This window comes from Plectropomus leopardus, chromosome 9 (genome assembly GCF_008729295.1).
Source record: "Plectropomus leopardus isolate mb chromosome 9, YSFRI_Pleo_2.0, whole genome shotgun sequence".
In the NCBI taxonomy this organism is placed as follows: Eukaryota; Metazoa; Chordata; class Actinopteri; order Perciformes; family Serranidae; genus Plectropomus; species Plectropomus leopardus.
Genome location: NC_056471.1, coordinates 18,168,141 through 18,187,113, shown reverse-complemented (window position 1 = coordinate 18,187,113; position 18,973 = coordinate 18,168,141). Strand labels below are relative to the sequence as shown.

The following is an 18,973-nucleotide window of genomic DNA, read 5'->3' as shown; positions in this document are numbered from 1 at the left end:
TTTAAACTCTATAAAAACATAATTCCAGCTAGCTGGCATACATGGAGTGACAGAAGGACAGCAGAGAAAGTTGGTAAACTTGCATGCTTGCATGTTAGATCTATGCTACGTCAAAAGCTACATAAAAATAAATATCGTTATGTTACATTACATGGAAGGTTATCCACAGAACATTATTCCAACAGCCAACTGTTAAGTGAGATTTGAACACAGGCTAGATTATTATTTATTATTAGATTATTATTTATTTGTTAATCAACATATCATCAAAATGAACCATTATGCTTGCTTGTTGCCCCTCACTGTTTTATTATCATGATCCAGTTTGATTGTCTCAATCTACTTAATGGCAGAAGACAGTGTAACAAGCTGTTGATATTTATTGGTTATGATGCTTTTGTAAAGAATTTCTGTCCTGACCCCTGTGATGTCAGAAAGATATGATTGTGATTTAACCAAAACCTGAGAAAAGTTAATTTTGAAGTAGTCTGTTTTTTCGTCCATTTGATTCATTAGTTATGATAAGGTTGTTGTAAGCCCATAGTTGCAGTCAGTTTAATAAAAAAACGTCACTAATTTGTTGAATTACAGTTTTATAATGAGCCGTCATATTTGTCAACCTCAGAATTTTAAAAACATGTATTTTGTAAAATGAATGTTTATAGACTGGCTGTAGATTAATTGTGGCTTTTTTAAACAATCAGAAATTGTTTAAAAAATAAAAAATAAGTAAAATAGGTAAATAAACCTTGGGTTTGCAGGGCCCGTAAGTAAAACTTAATTAGTAGGCACCATAAAAAAAACTGAAAAAAGTCAAATAAAGCTGCTGATTTCCACAGACACTCATCATCATGATACAAAAAACCTCAGCAAAGTGCAAATTTATTAAAAATGATTCATTTATTTATTCACGCCTGAAAACATGACATGGTAGAACACACACAAAAAAAAAATTAGCTGCTGTGGTTAAATGCTCTACGCATGAAGAACAAAACAGCTTTGCATCTTCTCCTCTCCGTCACATCCACATCATATCAACTAATAACTCCTACAGTCCTCAGTGCTATAAAACTACAACCATCCCTGTGGGTGAGGTGAAAAACCCTTTGAGAATTGTGGGAAAAGTGGTTCACGAGTATACCACCATTTCACTGAGCTGTGAGCAGGAAAAAAAACCTGTTTGATAATTAAATGAGCTTTCAGAGTCACAAGATGAGTTTGTACTCTTACAGCAAAATATGCATCGGGAAAAAACAAAAAACAACAACTCAAGTCTGTTGATTTTTCTATCAGTCCGTTTGTGTGAGATCAACACAGAGAGCATAAACGCTTGGTCCTTGGTTTGTGGGTCGGATGGGTAAACATGTGTGTGTTTAGTCAGAGTCTTCCTCTGAGCTGGCAGGTGTGGATACAGCCTCTTCTTCCTCTTCTTCGGATTCCTGGTTTAAAAAAGAGACAGAGGTATTAGGCCAGTGCAATATATATCCCTTTAAAAAAATGGTGAAATACTGCAATATAGCATGCTACATAGTAATTGAATTGCATTTTGTCTGTGTAGCAAGGTTTGAGTTAGGTTAATTAATATTGTCAAATTAAAAATCCCAGTCATTCATTTACTTGTATAACTACTTTTGGACTTGCTTTTCTGAATAAAAGTCATGAAAAAATATTTTTTTAATTCTGAATTACTGCTGCTTTACTCTGAAGGAGTGCATTTCACAAGGCTGGGCCAGGAGGTAAAGTCCTGACAAAGTTTGAAATCTTACTTACTTGACCTTGAATCTTACTAAAGTATCGGTTAATCACAGATAGATTAGTGTGTGTAGATGTCAGCCGACAAGTAACAGAAAATTCTAAAATGCACGTTTGAGGTAAGTTAGAAACTGTCATCCTTACAAAATGCATTTCCACCAGACAGCACTGAGAAGTTATTTAATTGGTAGAAATTTGAACCAAGCTCATTATGAAAAATGCTGTTTTTATGCAATATTAAAATTCACTATTTATTTAAATATCATAGTATATACTATGTGCACACTGGATTTTTTCAGCTCCTAAACAGCATCAGTATCAGCCTGGTTATAGCTGCATCGCACATCCAAGCAGAAATTTCAGATTGCATTCAAAACTCAACTTAGAAAAGTGTTTTCCAAACCTCTCCTCAAGTACTACTCGTCCTGCATGTTTGAGATCGCTCCCCGCTGCAGCACAGCTAAATTCAATGATTGGCCTGTTAGCATGCAGCTTCAAGAGTTCATAACGAGTTGTTTATTTGAATTTGTTGGCGCAGAGAGAGATCTAAAACGTGCAGGACAAGTGGTACTACAAGAAAGGTTTGGCAAGAATACAGAATAACATTTGCATTTTTTCTTTATTTTGTAGGCAGCTTTGGTCAAAAGTCCTCTCTGCTCCTTTCCTTTTCCTCTGCAGCTGTTCTTCCTAATAAAACCTGCTGGCTTCCTTATTTAAAAAATCCTCTCCTCCTAACATTAGTTGATTTGGACTCCAGATTCACTCCATAATCAAATAAGTTAAAAAAAAAAAAAAAAAAAAAGAATTTTCTGTTTTTTTTAACCGAGCAGCGATTTATCAGTCCTCAAATTACACAAATAACTTCAAATGTTTCTTGTTGTTGCTTTCCCTTGAGCTTCATACTGCCACGTTTATTTAGCGTCATGCTGTAGGTGTTTGGTTCTACGGTCTAATCACTAGAACCTAATGAACACCTGCTAGTTAATCAGAACCAAGAGGTTCCAGTTGAACTTTATGTCCTGTCCGTCACTCAAAAAAGCCTCCGTATTGACCTGTAATGCAAACTTAAAGGTGGTGGAAAACAACGTTGCACCCAACGTGTTCATTACAAAAACACTGACTGACTACAGTGAGCGACGTCTGTGGTGATCAAAGAGAAACACTCAGAGCATGAATCGGATCATGGCTCATGCTGCTGCCGCTCTGATGACATTTGTCATTGATGGCTTTACCTTCTTCCTCTTGGACTTGCTCTTGTGGTCAGAGTCTGATGAACTCTCCTCGCTGGTCTCGATGAACTCTTTACTTTTAAAGCTGTCGTTGCCTCCTCGCTCCTTGTCCTTGTCTCCCCCAGCAGACTTTCTCTTCTTCTCCTCCTTCTTACCTCCTTTTTTACTTTCCCTTATGGATGAAGGGTGGAGAGAAAAAGTCATATATTTAAGACTTATTGTATCAAAGTATATAACATATAATAAGAATATATAACATGTACAGTCAGAAAACATGGATGCTTCACACACAGTAGGCATATAATCTTATATATATATATATATATATATACACACATATATATATATACACACACATATATTATATATACATATATATAAGTTTCAAGATATTTCTGGATGATTCTTAAGTTACGGCCAAAACATGTTGTATGAGGTCACTGTGACCTTGAACTTTGATTGGAATGAGTTCATTCTTGCGTCAAGGTGAACGTTTGTGCCAAATTTGAGGAAACTCCCTCAAGATATTACCTTCACAAAAATGAGAGGTGAAAAGTCACATTGTCCTTAACATTTGAACGCCAAATTCAAATCAGCTCATCATTGAGTCCAAGTGAATGTTTGTACCAAATTTGAATAAATTCCCTCAAGGTGTTCTTGAAATATCACGTTCAAAGGAACGGGCCTCTGGCCAAAGCTGTCAGCAGGGCGGAGGCATAAAAACTAACAGGCAAAACTGAGCTTGTGTTACAGGTCTTACTTCTTGGAACTGGAAGTCGCTCCTCCGCCGCTCTCTTTGTACTCTTTCTTTGCTTTGTCATACTGCCTCTTTGCCTCTCCTGCCTTTGTTTCCCACTCCTGAAGGAACAGCGAGGAATTAATAAAACATCATGGGACAAACGAATATAGACTGAGTTTGTTAAAACACAGCTCTGCATAGCTCAAGTTAACCAAGTTAAATGTAGCAAAGATGTAATGAAACGTAACAATTCGCAGTATTTCCCCTATGGTGGGTCGCAGGCCAATGTGCCCGAGCCAGGTCAAAAACTTTTTTTTAAATGCCAATGCTTCCTCCATCTCATTCTCCTGCCTCACCTCCTTCTCGTCTTTGCCCAGTTGTCTCCACATCTCTCCGGCCTTCTTGGAAATCTCTGTGATGGAGATGCCCGGGTTCTCCGACTTGATGCGCTCGCGGCTGGAGTTGAGCCACAGCATGTAGGCGCTCATCGGCCTCTTGGGGCCGCCTTTATCTTTCTGCTTCTTCTACTCAGATCAAACACAGTAATTTTAAAGGTTAACAAGTGCAGCTGTGGAGGTTTATACACACTGTGCATCTGTTTGTAATACCAGAGGCAAAAAAAAAAAGAAAAAAGAAAAGTTGCTGCTGTCTCAACTGCCCTCTTACCTCTTTGCGTGGTTTCCTCTCTTTTTTCTCCTTAACCACTTTGGCTTTCTTGATCTTTTTCTTCTTTGCGCTCTCATCTTCGCTATCATCTCCATCATCGCTGCTGTCGCTTGCTGAGGCATTGCTGTCATACCTGATTGATCGGGAAAAGGAAAGTCAGCTGGGTTAAAGTAGCCAGGGTGAACAGACTCAAAACAAACAGTCACTTAAAGAAAAAGTCACTTACTCTTCTGCAATGTCATCATCTTCTTCTCCGGGGTTAAACGACTCATCTAAAAAGTGAAACAGAAATGGAAATAAAATGTACCGAACTCAGCATTTACTACCAACTCCTGTAATGCTGAGACTGTTACTCACCGCTTTCGCCTCCTGAATCATCGCTGTCGTTGCCCTCCTCTCTGATCTTGCCCTCAGCCTTCATCCTCTCCAGGTAGGCATCGTGCTGGTCGTCGTCTGAGTCGCTGTACTCGTCAATATTACCCTTCATGCCCTGAAAGTAAACACGGCCAAAGTCAGAATTTAAAACATACAATAGAGAACATCCAGAGAAGAGTCTTCCATGACCTACAGCAGTCAGACGAAGCTCATCTTAAAAAGGTTAAAAAATATCAGGCCTGCAATTAGCTGTTAATTTAAAAATGAATGAATCATTCAGTTAATTAAATGTTAGAAGATCCTAAAAAATTACAATTTCAAAAGAGGCTTTTTCCAAAGGGCTTATTTTGTCAAACCAGCACTCCAAACCCCGTAAAATATTACATTTACAGTGACGTCACACAAATCTGCAAACCCTCACTTGATGAAATTAGAATTATTTGGGAGTTTTACTTAATATAGGAAATAAACAAATCAATTATCTGTATTGTAGGGCTGTACCCGTCTCCGAATCATATCAGTCAAGTCAGATTTGTCCGTTCAATAGGAATATTCGACTATTTCTTATTTTGTCCACGCAGAGTCTGATCAGGGTCCAGCGGGAGTTAACTGTACGAGTTAATGTGTGCTAACTACACTAACGACACGCTGGAAATGTGTAACAACATTTTTTGCCGACTCTAGATACCAAACAAAAGCCGGAGACTATGTTATGTTAAGTTGCAGAGGTGTAACGATACATCTTTCTGCACTGATACATCAATCCAATGATTATGATCCCATAATAAAGCGAAAAAAAAAACTGATTAGTGTCATCCTTACAATACACCTTTACTCTGATATTCCCAAGGGATGTGTGCGTCACTTCCATCCAGGCACACCTCCTTCCTAAATTTTCAAACAGTGCCAACGGCGTAGCGCCAAGCAGACGATGGTAAGCAGCCAAGAAAAAGTCATTGAGGATATTAACGCGTATCGTCTCATATTGATCGTAGACCCTTGAATTGAAATTAAATTTTATCTAAGCGGACTTTGTGATATCAGTAAATATCATATTGCTTCCCAAAGAATTGATACATTACTATATCATGATAACACTTGTGATTTACCCTCCTATTATGTTGCTGTGAGTTGTAAATTCAACACTTCTAGGCAGGATACAGATGACAATATTATCCCGGAGCCTGATCAAGCAATGCTTTCTGCAGGCAGCTGCCTGCTCAGGCTCACTCTGGGTTAGCAGCTGGAGAGCCGCATGAAAACAAGGAAACAAGGAGCACTCACTCTGTACCTGTATCTGAGGACTGAAATGTCCCCAGAGGTACACTGCACACTGACTGCCAAAAAAAAAACAACACTGCTCATATCAGTCTGCTCAGCAACCTCCAACTGTTGATTTGAATTTTTGTCTTTCAGGGGCAGCCCACAATATTGTAGTCTACTTCCTTTGACTATCTAAATAATTCACCAGTTAATGAAATAAAATAACACCATGTTGGGGTTGGATTTCATGAATTTTAAGCTTCACAAGCACTGGGCTTCATGCTAAACAGTTGTCAAATTCTTAACCTACATTTTTCTTACTGTTTTTCGTGATCGTCGCTCATCAGAGAATTCCAAGTCCGATTCTGCAAACTCTCTTAACTGCTTCACCTTTTTGTGAGTTACAGATAGATACCTTATGAGTGACATCTGATGCTCATGAGTGGGTGAATAGTTGTGAGTATTGGTCATTGGAATAATGTAGCCTCCAAATTTCTGTCCAAGGCTACTTGTTCTTTTTTATTTGTGCCAAGTTTCTTGTGCAAAAGATGTCACCCAGGAGTAAAAACAAGGATTTCACACCACGCCATTGGAGGTCAGTGGATAAAAACATTGGTTTTGTTATCTTAAACCAAACAGTTTCCTTTTCTTCCCACAGTCCCCATCTCCATGCACCAGTATCTGTGTCTGCCAGAGACAGACAGACGACAAGTCAGGGAAGCTCATATTAAAACAACAGGAAATGGAGAGTAGGCCCATTCATTTTCATTGACCTACTCAGCTGACCCTGTCACCATAGCAACAAATGGCCCTGTTACCAGTAAAATCCTGCTGCTGCCTCGGCTGTATTGTCGGGACAGACCAGGAACTTGTACATGACGGCATGAGTGCAATCAACACCGCCGATGTTTGGCAGTGGCCATGCCGACAGCCATGTTGAGTGTTAAAGCACACCAAAAGCCCCCCGGCCACACATTAGTCAGCATGATGCAAACACACACAAACACACACAGACAGACTCGGTTATCAGAGTCTCACACTCCATCACCCCCCATGTCCCATGATTAGTCATGAATCAATAATGTTTTATCAGGTTCAGTATCATTCCTATTGGTGACCTCCAGCCAAAAATCATCATAGGAAACAATCCTCTTTAACACACACGCACACGCACACGCACACGCACACGCACACACACACACACACACACACAGCGGCACGCCATGCAAGCAGAAATCACTCCACACCAATAAAATCAAGTGTCTAGTTCACACGTGACGCCCGTGACCATACCCACCTTCTTCTACAAGGGTACAAGGACAGACACACAGGAGAAGGGCAACAACAAGCATCAATATCTGAGATGGAAGACAATATTTATTTGCGTTGCTTACAAACAAGGACACGTTTTAACGGCTTACCTCTTTGAATCCTCTGTTCTTGATGTTGAGCTTCTTGGCGTTAACGAAGTCAAACAGTTTGCCGTACTCTTCTCTAAAAAGGAGAGGAGACAGAACGTTATTTTGGATGAAATTTCCCAAGATAGGTGATCTGACTTCTACATCACGATGAGTTGCCACATTTATTTCATTAACAATGGATGTAACATCAGACAACATTTCCGTTGTCATGCTTGCTCACTGTTTTAGTGTCTGTGTAGATTCATAACAGCATGACCACTCTCACCTCTTCCTCTCCTCCAGGATACCAGCGTCTTCAGCACACTTCTGTCTTTCAGAAGCTGTAGCGGCTGATGATACTGGTATCATGTGAAACTAGAAGACTGACAAAATCTAACTTCACAGGGAGGGGGCGAGATAACACTCCAAAGTTAGGCTAAATTTTGGCAAGGGAACTGGCATTCATGGGGGCCCCTGACCTCTCACCTCAAGATATCTGAATGAAAATGGGTTCTATAGGTACAAATGAGTCTCCCCTTTACAGACGTGCCCACTTTATGTTTGTCCAATGCAGTTTAAAGAAAAAGAAAAAAAAACATTGCAATTTATGCATGCAGTATTAATGACATTTTCATCTACTGTACTTGAAAATTTCTGCATATCGGGTCCCTAAACAGTCTTGAAATTATATAAATTGGGAATGACTGGAAAGCTTAGACTCTTGTGGATTCAGTGAGCCCTGAAATTATTTTGTGTGATGATGTTAGTCCACATAGCAGCCATTTCATTGTTGTGAGGCCATTTTTCTAAAACTTAAACTCACTGTACAAAATGGGCTCTAGTGACCTCCTTGACAACCACAGCCTCATCAAATTTTACAACCTCAAACTACAGATGTTGGGCATTCAGCTGATGTGTGGCTTTCATAGGTAAACTGACCAATCAATTGATTAAAAATGCCATTTTTACAGAAATCTCCTAATGTCAAAAGACTTTGATACCAAATCATGGCATGAATATTTCTGTGGTTTTCGTCATGGCCGTGGTAACTTTCTGTGTTTTTTTGGAGGGATTATTGACTATTTCAATCCATTCTAGAGGGGTTAAAAATGGTTATATTTACATTTAGCACCAAATCTGTGTAACATATGGTATCAACCCCAAAGTTGCTGCATCAACTTAACAACATGTTTGAGCATGTCAATGGCCATCAAAATCCTCCATCATCATGTTTTAAGAACCTATACAATCCAAACTTTTAAAGTCTAAATAGGCGCCTGGCCAAATCACAAGGTTCACTACTTAATTGTCACTAAAGAAACTTTAGTGGTGCTAAACTGCATCTCAAATGTATCTGCAGGTTCAAAGCTATCAGATGATGATTACCACTTTTATGTGGCATGGCCTGTTGACCTGCTGTGTCCCCTTAAAGACCCGCTGCCCCTCTAAAAAAGACAAAAGTGGGTCTAGAGGGAGGAGGGGAGCGGAAGAGACCTATGTTCCTGCGTGTGATGTCGTCACCTCTCAATGCTGCTGAAGGTGTACTGATTTCCTTGCTTGGTCTCAATTTCGAAGTCAAAGGACCGTGTTGTGGTGGTGCCTCGGGCGAAGTTGACGCAGGAGATCTCCTCGAAGCGTAGGTGCACGGGGGGCTTGTGGACGTAAATGAAGCCCCTCTCCAGAGGGTAGAGGAGGCCTGAGGACGCCTTGTAGGAGCAGGTGATGCACTGAGCTCCAGAGTGACTGGAGAAGATTGAGGCATGTTGAACAGGATTTTGTTGAACAGGATTTTCTCAAGCATATTAGAAAATGTGTTCTGAATGTGTCTATTAGGTGCTTACCCCTGGAAATTTCCGGGCACAGTGATCTTACGGTTGACCAGGGCCTTCATCACCCTGCTGACCATCTCATACAGAGACCCTGACATGTTTTTACTGAGTTTGCCCTCAAAACGGCGCTCCACATCCTCCCTATTACACACAGAGCAACGGATGTGAAATTAAACAGACAGATTTCTTAATTTGTACACAACAATGCAAAGAACAGAAGAAGAAGCCGGTGCCACTGTAAATGCATGAAAATGACTCCTCCGGTCATTTGCTCCCCCCTAGTGGACACATGCTTTGCAACATGAAAAAGCTTGCATGGGGGTCGTGCATTGACAATGAAACAGCCTTTTTACGACGAGCTCATACGGCACGTGACTACATGCAGCTCATAACCTCATGGTGTGCTTTTTGTGTCACACACTCACTCGCTCATGTTGAGGGTGAGGCTGATGTCCTCTTCCTTGGAGAAGAGCAGGATGAGAAAGTGATAACGCGTCTGACCCTGCTTGATGGGAGGATCCAGACTGATCTATGAGCACAACACATAAACAACACACCGAGAGAAAGAGTGAGAGAGGGAACAATAGCAGCTGTGACGGGAAAATGTCAGACAGAAAAGGCACAAACATCCACTCACCACAAAGAACATCTGCCTCTGATCCTTGTGTGGCAGCAGGAACAGACGGAGGACGGTGGTGTACGGGATCTTGTAGTCAAAAGTTTTACCATGGAGGTGAAGGAAAGTCGGGTAGATACGGATGTCATATCTGAGAGAGGAAAAAGAGAAATGAGATCACCTACAATTAGGGATGGGGATCGAAGCCTGGTTCTATTGAGGACCCAGTTCTGCTTTTTTTCAAAACCTGAAAATCAATAACGTTTGAGCTCATCTACACTGCTATCGAGTCCTGTGGGTCCTATAACGTAACATTACATCTTGAGTTGAGCCACGTCATTGAAATCCAATCACTGGTCTGCATACATTGACTGTACGGCAGATTAAACCTAAATGCTGTACTTTTGTCTGTCTTTACGGGAAAAAAAATAAGAAATCCTTCAACTAGTTCAAATAGTACTCCACTGTTGAAATCCGAGTTGAAATCGTCAGAATAAGAGCTAGTTAGCTTAATAAATAACGTTTTATAAGGTTTCACAGTGATTTGCTAATGTTGGATCAGTAAAATGACTTTTAGTTAAAGGTAAATAAAACATCATGATGTGTTCAATTGTAATATCAAGAAAAATTGATTGAATTTTTGGTGAGAAACTTGAATAATACAGTTGTTTGGGTGAGAGATTTGTTTTTGCAGCAATGTAAAATGGAATAGCAGGAATGGAATTACATCCTGTTCAACGTTTTATGATGAGCTCTAATCATCTTATAGTACATAATAAAAGCTACTGATGCCAAGATTTTTCAAAGTAAATATTTAAATTAAAAAACAACAATTTATTTCCTTATCACTAAAAACATGACTGAGAGTGACAGTAAAACTAGTTCTGTTAAAAAAGGATTTTTCGGGGCACCCGGTGGCTCAGTAGATAGAGCAGGTACCCCACGTACAGAGGCTGTGTCCTCGCCGCAGCAGCCGCGGATTCGATTCCAGCCTTGGCCCTGCAGGTCGCCCCCTCTCTCTCCCCCTTTCACACTTGTCCTTTCTTATCATTTAAAGGCATAAAAGCCCAGAAAAATAATCTTTAACACCAAATAATAGAAAAGTATCGATAAGGGCTCGGATCATTAAGGAGTCTCTATAATGGTGTCTACATCAATAAAAATCAACGATGCCCGTCCCTACCCACAACTTTCAATTCATGGGATAGCATAAATGAGGGAATTTGTGAGTGACTGTGTTTTCTGTTTATCTCCTACCTTCCTCTGGGCGTAAGACACTGCAGCTCTTTGAAGATACACACAGCGTCTCCTGTGGCCTGGATCACGTCAGCCTTAGACAACACATTCTGGGCAAACGCCTGAAGGGAAACACACATTTTAAGCACTATAATCAACATCTTTAAAACATAAATAAATAAATAAACTTTAATAGAGAAAGAACTGGCAGTATAAAGGGAAGTAGTCCATTTTTTGTCACCTCCACAGGGTCTTGTCGCTCATCAGACTGGCTGGGCGGGACGTAGAATCGGACCTCCATGAGAGACACTTCAGTGTCGTCCGTCTGGTGAAACTCCAGAGTGACTTCGTTCTTCCCCGTGGCGCACTGGGACACATTGGATAGTGGGATCTCGAATGCTGTGCTGTCATTTACATCAAATGATAACAGTGGCCCTGCAGTGGAAGAAGGGAGGGGTGACAGACAAAAAAAAAAAAAAAAACAGCTTAGTTTTGAAATCTATTATTTATCTCTTTAACCATAGTGTTATTATCAAAGAACCTTTTAGTTGTTAAGCTTGAAACTGAGATCAGCAAAACATAAAAACTTTTCAGGTTCTCTACATTTTCAGCTGTAGGTCTATTTTTTTAAAGATCACTTGGGTTGATAAAAATAGATCAGCCCATCTTAGGGCTTTGGGAAACACTGACCGACATGTTTCACCATTTTCTGACATTTTATAGACCAAACAACTAATCGAATAACTGAGAAAATAATAGATTAATCAGCAATAGATATAACTGATGGTTGCAGCTCTAGCCTTGACGAATCGTGCAGCAGCCTCCCAGTGAGGACGTTTTGGTTGTTGTGTGCAATTTTACCTGAGAACTTCGCTGTTCCCCAGTTCCATCCCTTCACACACATGTCCTTCTCCTCGAGCTCCACCTTGTAGTTAGCCTTGAAAAACTCAGAGATCTTCTCCAAGTCCTGATGGACAAAAGTTGAGAGGCGAAAAAGAGAGGTTGAGAGACATAAGGTAAAACAGAAAATGAAGTTGACAGGAGAGGAAGTGATGAAAAGAAGAAGAAATAAATGAAGGTAGAAGAGGGCTTCATGTAAGTGAGGCAGCAACACGCTGGCACCACATGGGTCAAAGCTTAAAAAAACACCCTCTAAAAAGGGTGAGGGGATGGAGGGCTAATTAATCACGACGCAATTATAACCGCGCCCGCCGCTGAGGTCTCATGGGAACACTGGAGGTGAATGTAATCCATCTGCCCTCTCTGTCCTCCTCCCCTCCACACCGCCGCTGACAATCAGCCTGTTTATTTATCCTGCAGGCCCACTTACAACTGGAAAGGACACACACACACACACAGTCACACACACAGCGACAAACACATGCTCAATCACACACACTGTGTCAGTAGTACACACACATGTGGAAATGATTGCGGTGTGCGAGTGTGTGCAGGGCAGAGACTCTGTGGGAAACAGAGTTTACGCACCTGGATATCTGCCTGTCCATAAGGTTATTACAGCCAATTAGAGCCCGGAGAGTCTGTGTGTGTGTGTGTGTGTGTGTGTGTGTGTGTGTGTGTGTGTGTGTGTGTGTGTGTGTGTGTGTGTGTGTGTGTGTGTGCGCATGCGCGCGCGCGCATTCTTTAGTGTGTTTGTTAGCTGGGATTAAGGCATTGTTTAGATAGGAGAGCTGTGAGAGCAGATGTGTAATTGCATAAAAAATTATGCAAAAAAAAAAAAGAGTTTGTGCAGAAGTGGCCGATTTGTGTGGTTGTTTGTGTGTGTGTGTGTGTGTGTGTGTGTGTGTGCGCGTGTGTATACTGGTGTGCACGCTCATTCTCAGTGTCCGCATCAGGCCTGCTGTTGAGTGTTTCTTTACTCCTCATTACAGTTTTGGCAGATTTGTTGTTGCTCAGCTCATTTAATCATAATAAACACAGACCCCCCACCACCCACCACAGACCCATACGCACACAGCGTTACCAACATAACAATCTGTCTTTTATTGCTACATTTTTCAACCATGGTCTCCCCACAACCGTCAACCTTTCATTTGTTAAAAGCTATGGATGTATCAAGAAAAACTGGATAATGCTTTTCTGCTTTCACCTTTTAGGCCGTAGAGCATGACAACTACCCGGTGCCTCCTCGCACACACGGATGGCATAAAATAATTTCATTTTGAGGCTCTTCAAGACTTTTTTCAATTGGATCTAATGGATCAAATTATGAGATTCATGTTGGGGTGTTTTCTGACAACATTCTCAATCTCAAACAGTCCTTTTCTAAAAACGGCGGATGGAAAAAGTCTTTTTGAGCCAGTGTGCTCATGAGATGCTGCAGGGTGCGAACGATGCAGCATAATCTCCCTACAGACCAGCGCTGTTCCTGGGGGCTGAATCAACACACACTCACCAAACAAAAACCAAATTGTTGAACTATAATTGCAGATACGATACCCCAGTTTTGGTAAGGATACAAAACTTTTATTTTCTATATTTAATTTAATATGTGTTTATATATATATTTTTAAGAGTTAAACAAAATCATTTTGTTCAATTAAAATAAAAGTTAAATGTTGTGTACATCAAGCAGCTGTACAGTAGCTCTGCCTAAATAAGATTTAGTCCAAAAATGGCAAATTAATGCTTTAAAGTGGAAAATTGTCAAAACTGTGCAGAAGAACAGACGACGATGAATCTAACCAGGTTTTTGAAACTAGCTTTTAAAAACTGACAGTATTCCAGATACATTTCATCCTGTAGTAAAAAAAAGAGGTTTGAAACCCAGCCCTAGACAAGACTAAAAATCTGATGTTTTCAACGGTTTAAGGTGATGTCTTGTTTTGTAAATAGCAGATTCTTATGTTTTAGAAGCCAAAACTAGACATTAATTATGTTTTTTTTTTTAATTCACGATTTTTATGACAACTTGTTTATTTATTATCCAAAATAGTTGTTGATTCATTTCCGTGCAATTGAATTAGTGACTAATTGTCTGTTTCTGCTCTATGTGCAATATCAGTTTCTGTTGGCACTAAAAAAGTTTTTGAGATTAGATACCCAACCCTATTATCAAGATGCAACCACAGCGAGCAGCCTGTGCATTCAGTGCCACACTCTCAACGTAAAGTGTGACGACGTCTTTGGACAGTAACAAACTAAACATAAAAGCAGCAAAAAAAGACAGACATTCCTCTACATTCCTCAAGTACACAATTACGGGTCAAATACATAACAATCTTTGGCAGAGACTTGTTGCTCAAGGACACTTCACAAGGACAGATGCATCACAGCTCCTGTACAGCTCGCCAGCGGCCAAACTTCCAGCCAACTCCCGATTACTGACACTGGCGGTGGGATAATAAACAATGACATCACACCCTGCAATCCGGGACAGGAGGATCCATCTCCAAAAAAAGGACACTGATTAACCCCGGGAGACGCCACCACTCGCAGCCACAGACTCCAGGTTATACCCGCTCCGCGCTCCCAGTCCTTTACTTGCGTGCTGACATTCCCCATACACGCAGAACAGCGGGAGAAAAAAAATGGGGTGATAAAAAACAAACACGACCACAATTTTTTTTTCTCGTCTGTCCTCTATGCCAAATTGTTTCAGCGGATTGATATAAACACTGACTCACATGAGCCGATGATTGCACTGTTTATGGAACACACATGCTAGCGCTGGTTTCCCTCATTAATCCCATTAGGAGCTTTGAGAGAGAAGAGCCGACTCATTCACATACTTTTGATAGCAACACACACACACACACCAACACGCACGCACGCCTTTTCGCAACATGGTAGCGTTTTTCTGTGGAAATGTCAGACGCGGGATGGAAGTTGTTTATCGGCGGTCCCCTTGCTTGTGTTACCTTCTTGTCATAAACACAGCGCTGAACAAACCAGCAGTGTGTGTCAGTCTGTAATATTCCACTGTTGCCTTGTTCTCCTCTGAGTACGGTAACAATTATTTCCCAGAAACAGAAAAATACAACCAGGGAGAAAGATTTGGAGTCTGTCTGGGTATGAAGGAAAATAAGGACAGTGTAAGCTGAAGCTTGAGAGCCTGATCTGCCGTCTAAACCTCAAAAACTGTACGACCACCAAGGCTGCACCTACTGATTATTTTTTTTCTCCATTGATCTAAGGATCATTTTTTTGATTAGTTGACTAATCTAGCAACTAATGTATCATTACTCTATACATTTTTTTATTACTTGATTAATGTAAGAATTTAACCAAAAATAAAGGTCAATATTTAATAATAATATTTAAATAATTTATTCAATTATTTTGTTTAAAAAAAACAACAATTATATTGTAAATATCATATTTTAAATGAGTCTAATTTCTACATCCCTGCTGTTTTATCATATTAATAATAATATTTCTTATTATTATGCCCCATTTGTCATATGCCTGATCAGAAAAATACTGGAACTAAATCTCGAAGTATTGCTGTGACACATCCATTAATTAAACACTGTACATCACAGGAGCCCTTTACCTGAACTGGAGAATCTTCTTATTTTCTTAAATATTTGACTTTAAACTTAAAATGGTTATGATATGGACTTATTCAATCACTTAACTAATATGCAGTGTAGATAATCACTGGAAAATGTGGAATTCTTGCTCTGACTGGGTGCAGCTTATCTATTTTGCAACACGTCAATGCATTATTTGAAAATGGATGTATTTTCGCAAGCAATTACGTCGATTACGTTTATGAATCACCCCGGCCCTAAAAACTACTGCTTTGTAAAAACTCACTGTGTCTCTGAAGCCATCATATTTGTAGACATGTCCCGTGCTGGTGCCCAGCTTGATGCCGTGACCTAAACACACTCGTCTCCACTGGGCCAGGTTGAGCTCTCCAGCCGGGATGCTGTCCACCTTCCCGGTCTTGCTGCTCTTGTAAACCACATTTTGCTTGCTGAAACGCAGCCGCCCATCATTCTGCAGCAATAACAGAGAGTACACAGTATGTGAACAAAAATAACAAATCAGAAACAGAAATACAAGACTGATGGTTTCACTAGAGACTTGTCTTTGATTGTTTTGGTTTTTTTTTGTTCATGTGCAGTGGATTCTTGCAAATGTCATTAAAAGCACTACAAGGAAGTTATAGTTTATCTGTCTCATACAGTACTGTGTGGATATAGTGACAGTCCCGCAAATATAACAAAAAGTTCTTTTTATAAACATTTCATAACACTGCCTTAATTTAATATCTTGATGTTTTATTTGTACTTATTTAACAATTAAATATAAAAATAGACACATTATTAACAGTCAAATATTATAACTATATTAGGGTTGCACAATATTGGATTTTTTTGCAGCTGTCCCCTATGTTAATATATGTAACAACTCAATTGGCCAATAAGTAATACTGATCGATATATCGACTTTTTTCCTCCCATCTTAGTGAATTGATAATCAAGTCTATCTGTAGTGGAATTAACATACTGTTATGCACACTCTTAATCGTGACGGCCTACCAGTGGATGTTGGCCAGTTTGGATAGTTCATGTTAAAACTAATATGGTCCGATGACTGATATGTATATAATATCTACAAAATATTGCTGTGATTTTATCATGACTTAATTATGTGAATATATCTGCGTAAGTACTGACAGTATTCTGGACAGCCTTCCAGCACGGTCGCCCTCTACACATGAAATCATTAAACAGAGGTGGATGATGAGCATACTGACCCAGGAGCCTTTGACCTCCTGGTAAATCTCGTTGAACTCTAGTGTGTCTCCCATCTCAGCTACAGGCGACGACTGATGCTCTGCAGATGGAAAAAAAATGCATTAAATAGAACGAAACATCAGCAAAACTTATATCAACCACTGTCTTATTAAATTGTATTTGCAGTTGGGGCACAAAGTCCCTGTAATTCCTTAAAGATGCAATTTGTAACTGTTAATTTGAGATCGTTGATGTTTAATGAAAACACTGACCTACAAACACAAGAGAAAAGAAAAGAAAAGAAAAGAAAGATAAGATAAGATAAGATAAGAATCCTTTATTTGTCCCACAGTAGGGAAATTCATAATGTTGCAGCAGCTATGAGATACAGTATAAGCAGCAAAAGAACAATACAATAATAAAAAAAATTTAAATATTAAAATTTTAAAATGTTAGATAAGGCAGGTGCAAAAACAGTAACATAAAATTACAATTACAAGAGAACCCTGCCATCATGTGATGGTGTAAATATTACACGCAGTACTATACTTATTTCTATTAAATGCTGGTTTTCTTTATGGCATACACATTTCTGACTGATGTCAGTTCACGTTACTCTGCTCTCAGTTTAAAACACGGAGTAACATTTGAGTTGTGAGCTAACGTTAGCAGTTAACGACTAGCCTCAACAGTTTATTTTGGCTGTGAGTTAACAGTGAGATAAGAGTTTTACGGACATTTCCGCCACTTTTCTTCTGACATAAATCGATTAGTAAATGTCAGCAGAGTTCAATTTTTTGATTGAAATTGTTTATAATTAAACAAAACTTTAACTAACATCCATGCTGCGCCACTAACAATAGCTATGCTAGCTTGAAGTGCACAAGGTGCGCGTCTTCTATACAACGTTGTTGCACTGAATTCGACTGAGCGCTCAGTTTAACAGCGTAACAGGCGGCACGCGGTACAGCACCGCCCCGTCCCAGACACGGCGTACATCAAATCGAGCGCACCGGCAGAGCTAGGCCAGTGTACAGAAATCAAGTGATATTCGGCGTCAGTTTTTACAAGCGAAATAGCTCCAAACAAAACACGTAGGCGATATATACCTCATCTTTACTTACAAATATCTCAAAATCAATCTCTAAACAAGCGACAGGATACAGTTTGAAAACTTTATGTCTTACTGTTAATGTGAGGAGCCGCTTCGCCTGTTTCCCGCGTGTAGCATCAGAAGCTAGCGCTACGTCACAGGAAAGAATCAGAGTGTTAGTATTTACTTCCGGTTTGGCGAAGAGTTTTTCTTTTCACTTTTAAAACCTTAAATTCAAAAGCATAAACACTATGAAGTATTTTCTTTTTGAGTATACCTCTAAATACTGAGTTGCTCGTGGCAAGTCCAGTAAAAAAACAAAACTAAAAACAGATAGTTGTTGCAGAGTCCGTGCGGGGCAGAACAGACTGCAGTGACCACTTATAACCACTGGGTGTCACACAACACATCTAAAGAAATAGGCCTATTCTATTCTATTCTATTCTATTCTATTCTATTCTATTCTAATATTAAAAAAAGTTTAGCAGAACAGTAGCCTTCACAAAACACAAAAGTACAGGGGTCATATTTTAACAAGAACAGTAAAAGGTAATTATTTTACTTAATTCAAATTACAGTCTAATATAGATTTTAAAACAGCATGATAAAGAGCAGACTTCATGTGACTGTGGGTAGGGCCTGGATCAAATAAAACTCAAAGGATAGTCAAGGCCAGATTAACTTTCTTGGAGCCTTTGGATTAAACTAATCAGTGTTCTCTGTTTCTCCCACTCTCTGTGCACTGTAGAGTTTTTATTACTCGGCTCTAAGTTTTATAGATAGGACTTTGGTCAAACAAATTAATTTAAGAAAACGTGATAAACAATAAAAGCACAAAACGAATCTAAACAAATGGACCATCTTAGTTTAGGGCCTCAGTAGGCTGTATAAAACCAGGATCCACAGAGCCCTTATGGTGTAAAATGAAATTTACTCCCAATGGCCTGAGCATGTTGCACCAGGCTTGTGCTGTCTATTGTGATGTTCTTTTTTGTGTTCATCCTGTGTGTTACCTGTTTGTTTGTTTTTTGTTTTTTAAACTAGAGACTGTGAAATCAAATTTC

At 39.7% G+C, this 18,973-nt stretch overlaps 1 protein-coding gene across 3 annotated transcripts; it reads right to left on the bottom strand.

Moving 5' to 3' along the window:
* Positions 1-1,364: 1,364 nt before the first annotated feature.
* On the bottom strand, positions 1,365-18,073 carry ssrp1a (structure specific recognition protein 1a). 3 transcript variants are annotated; one of them, XM_042493503.1, is made up of 20 exons: positions 18,004-18,073; positions 16,837-16,916; positions 15,888-16,073; positions 11,967-12,072; positions 11,347-11,540; positions 11,127-11,227; positions 9,891-10,020; positions 9,679-9,782; positions 9,266-9,394; positions 8,946-9,167; positions 7,446-7,518; positions 7,322-7,327; positions 6,346-6,414; positions 4,744-4,876; positions 4,613-4,658; positions 4,387-4,519; positions 4,077-4,244; positions 3,742-3,839; positions 2,985-3,153; positions 1,365-1,439 (listed from the first exon to the last, which is right to left on the bottom strand). In XM_042493503.1, the coding sequence occupies exons 2-20, from the start codon at positions 16,888-16,890 to the stop codon at positions 1,374-1,376; spliced, it is 2,187 nt and encodes a 728-aa protein (XP_042349437.1). In that variant the 5' UTR covers positions 16,891-16,916; positions 18,004-18,073; the 3' UTR covers positions 1,365-1,373. The 3 variants fall into 3 exon arrangements, with proteins under 3 accessions (XP_042349437.1, XP_042349438.1, XP_042349439.1); XM_042493504.1 differs by lacking the exon at positions 6,346-6,414; XM_042493505.1 differs by lacking the exons at positions 6,346-6,414; positions 7,322-7,327.
* Positions 18,074-18,973: the final 900 nt, after the last annotated feature.

Excerpts from the sequence above, each read along its gene's own strand:
- ssrp1a (XM_042493503.1), bottom strand. The coding sequence starts at position 16,890 with ATGGGAGACACACTAGAGTTCAACGAGATTTACCAGGAGGTCAAAGGC. Across the intron at positions 16,074-16,836 it reads AGGAGGTCAAAGGCTCCTGG|AATGATGGGCGGCTGCGTTT; the intron begins GTCAGTATGCTC and ends TTATTGCTGCAG. Across the intron at positions 3,840-4,076 it reads TGGGCAAAGACGAGAAGGAG|GAGTGGGAAACAAAGGCAGG; the intron begins GTGAGGCAGGAG and ends CTGTTCCTTCAG.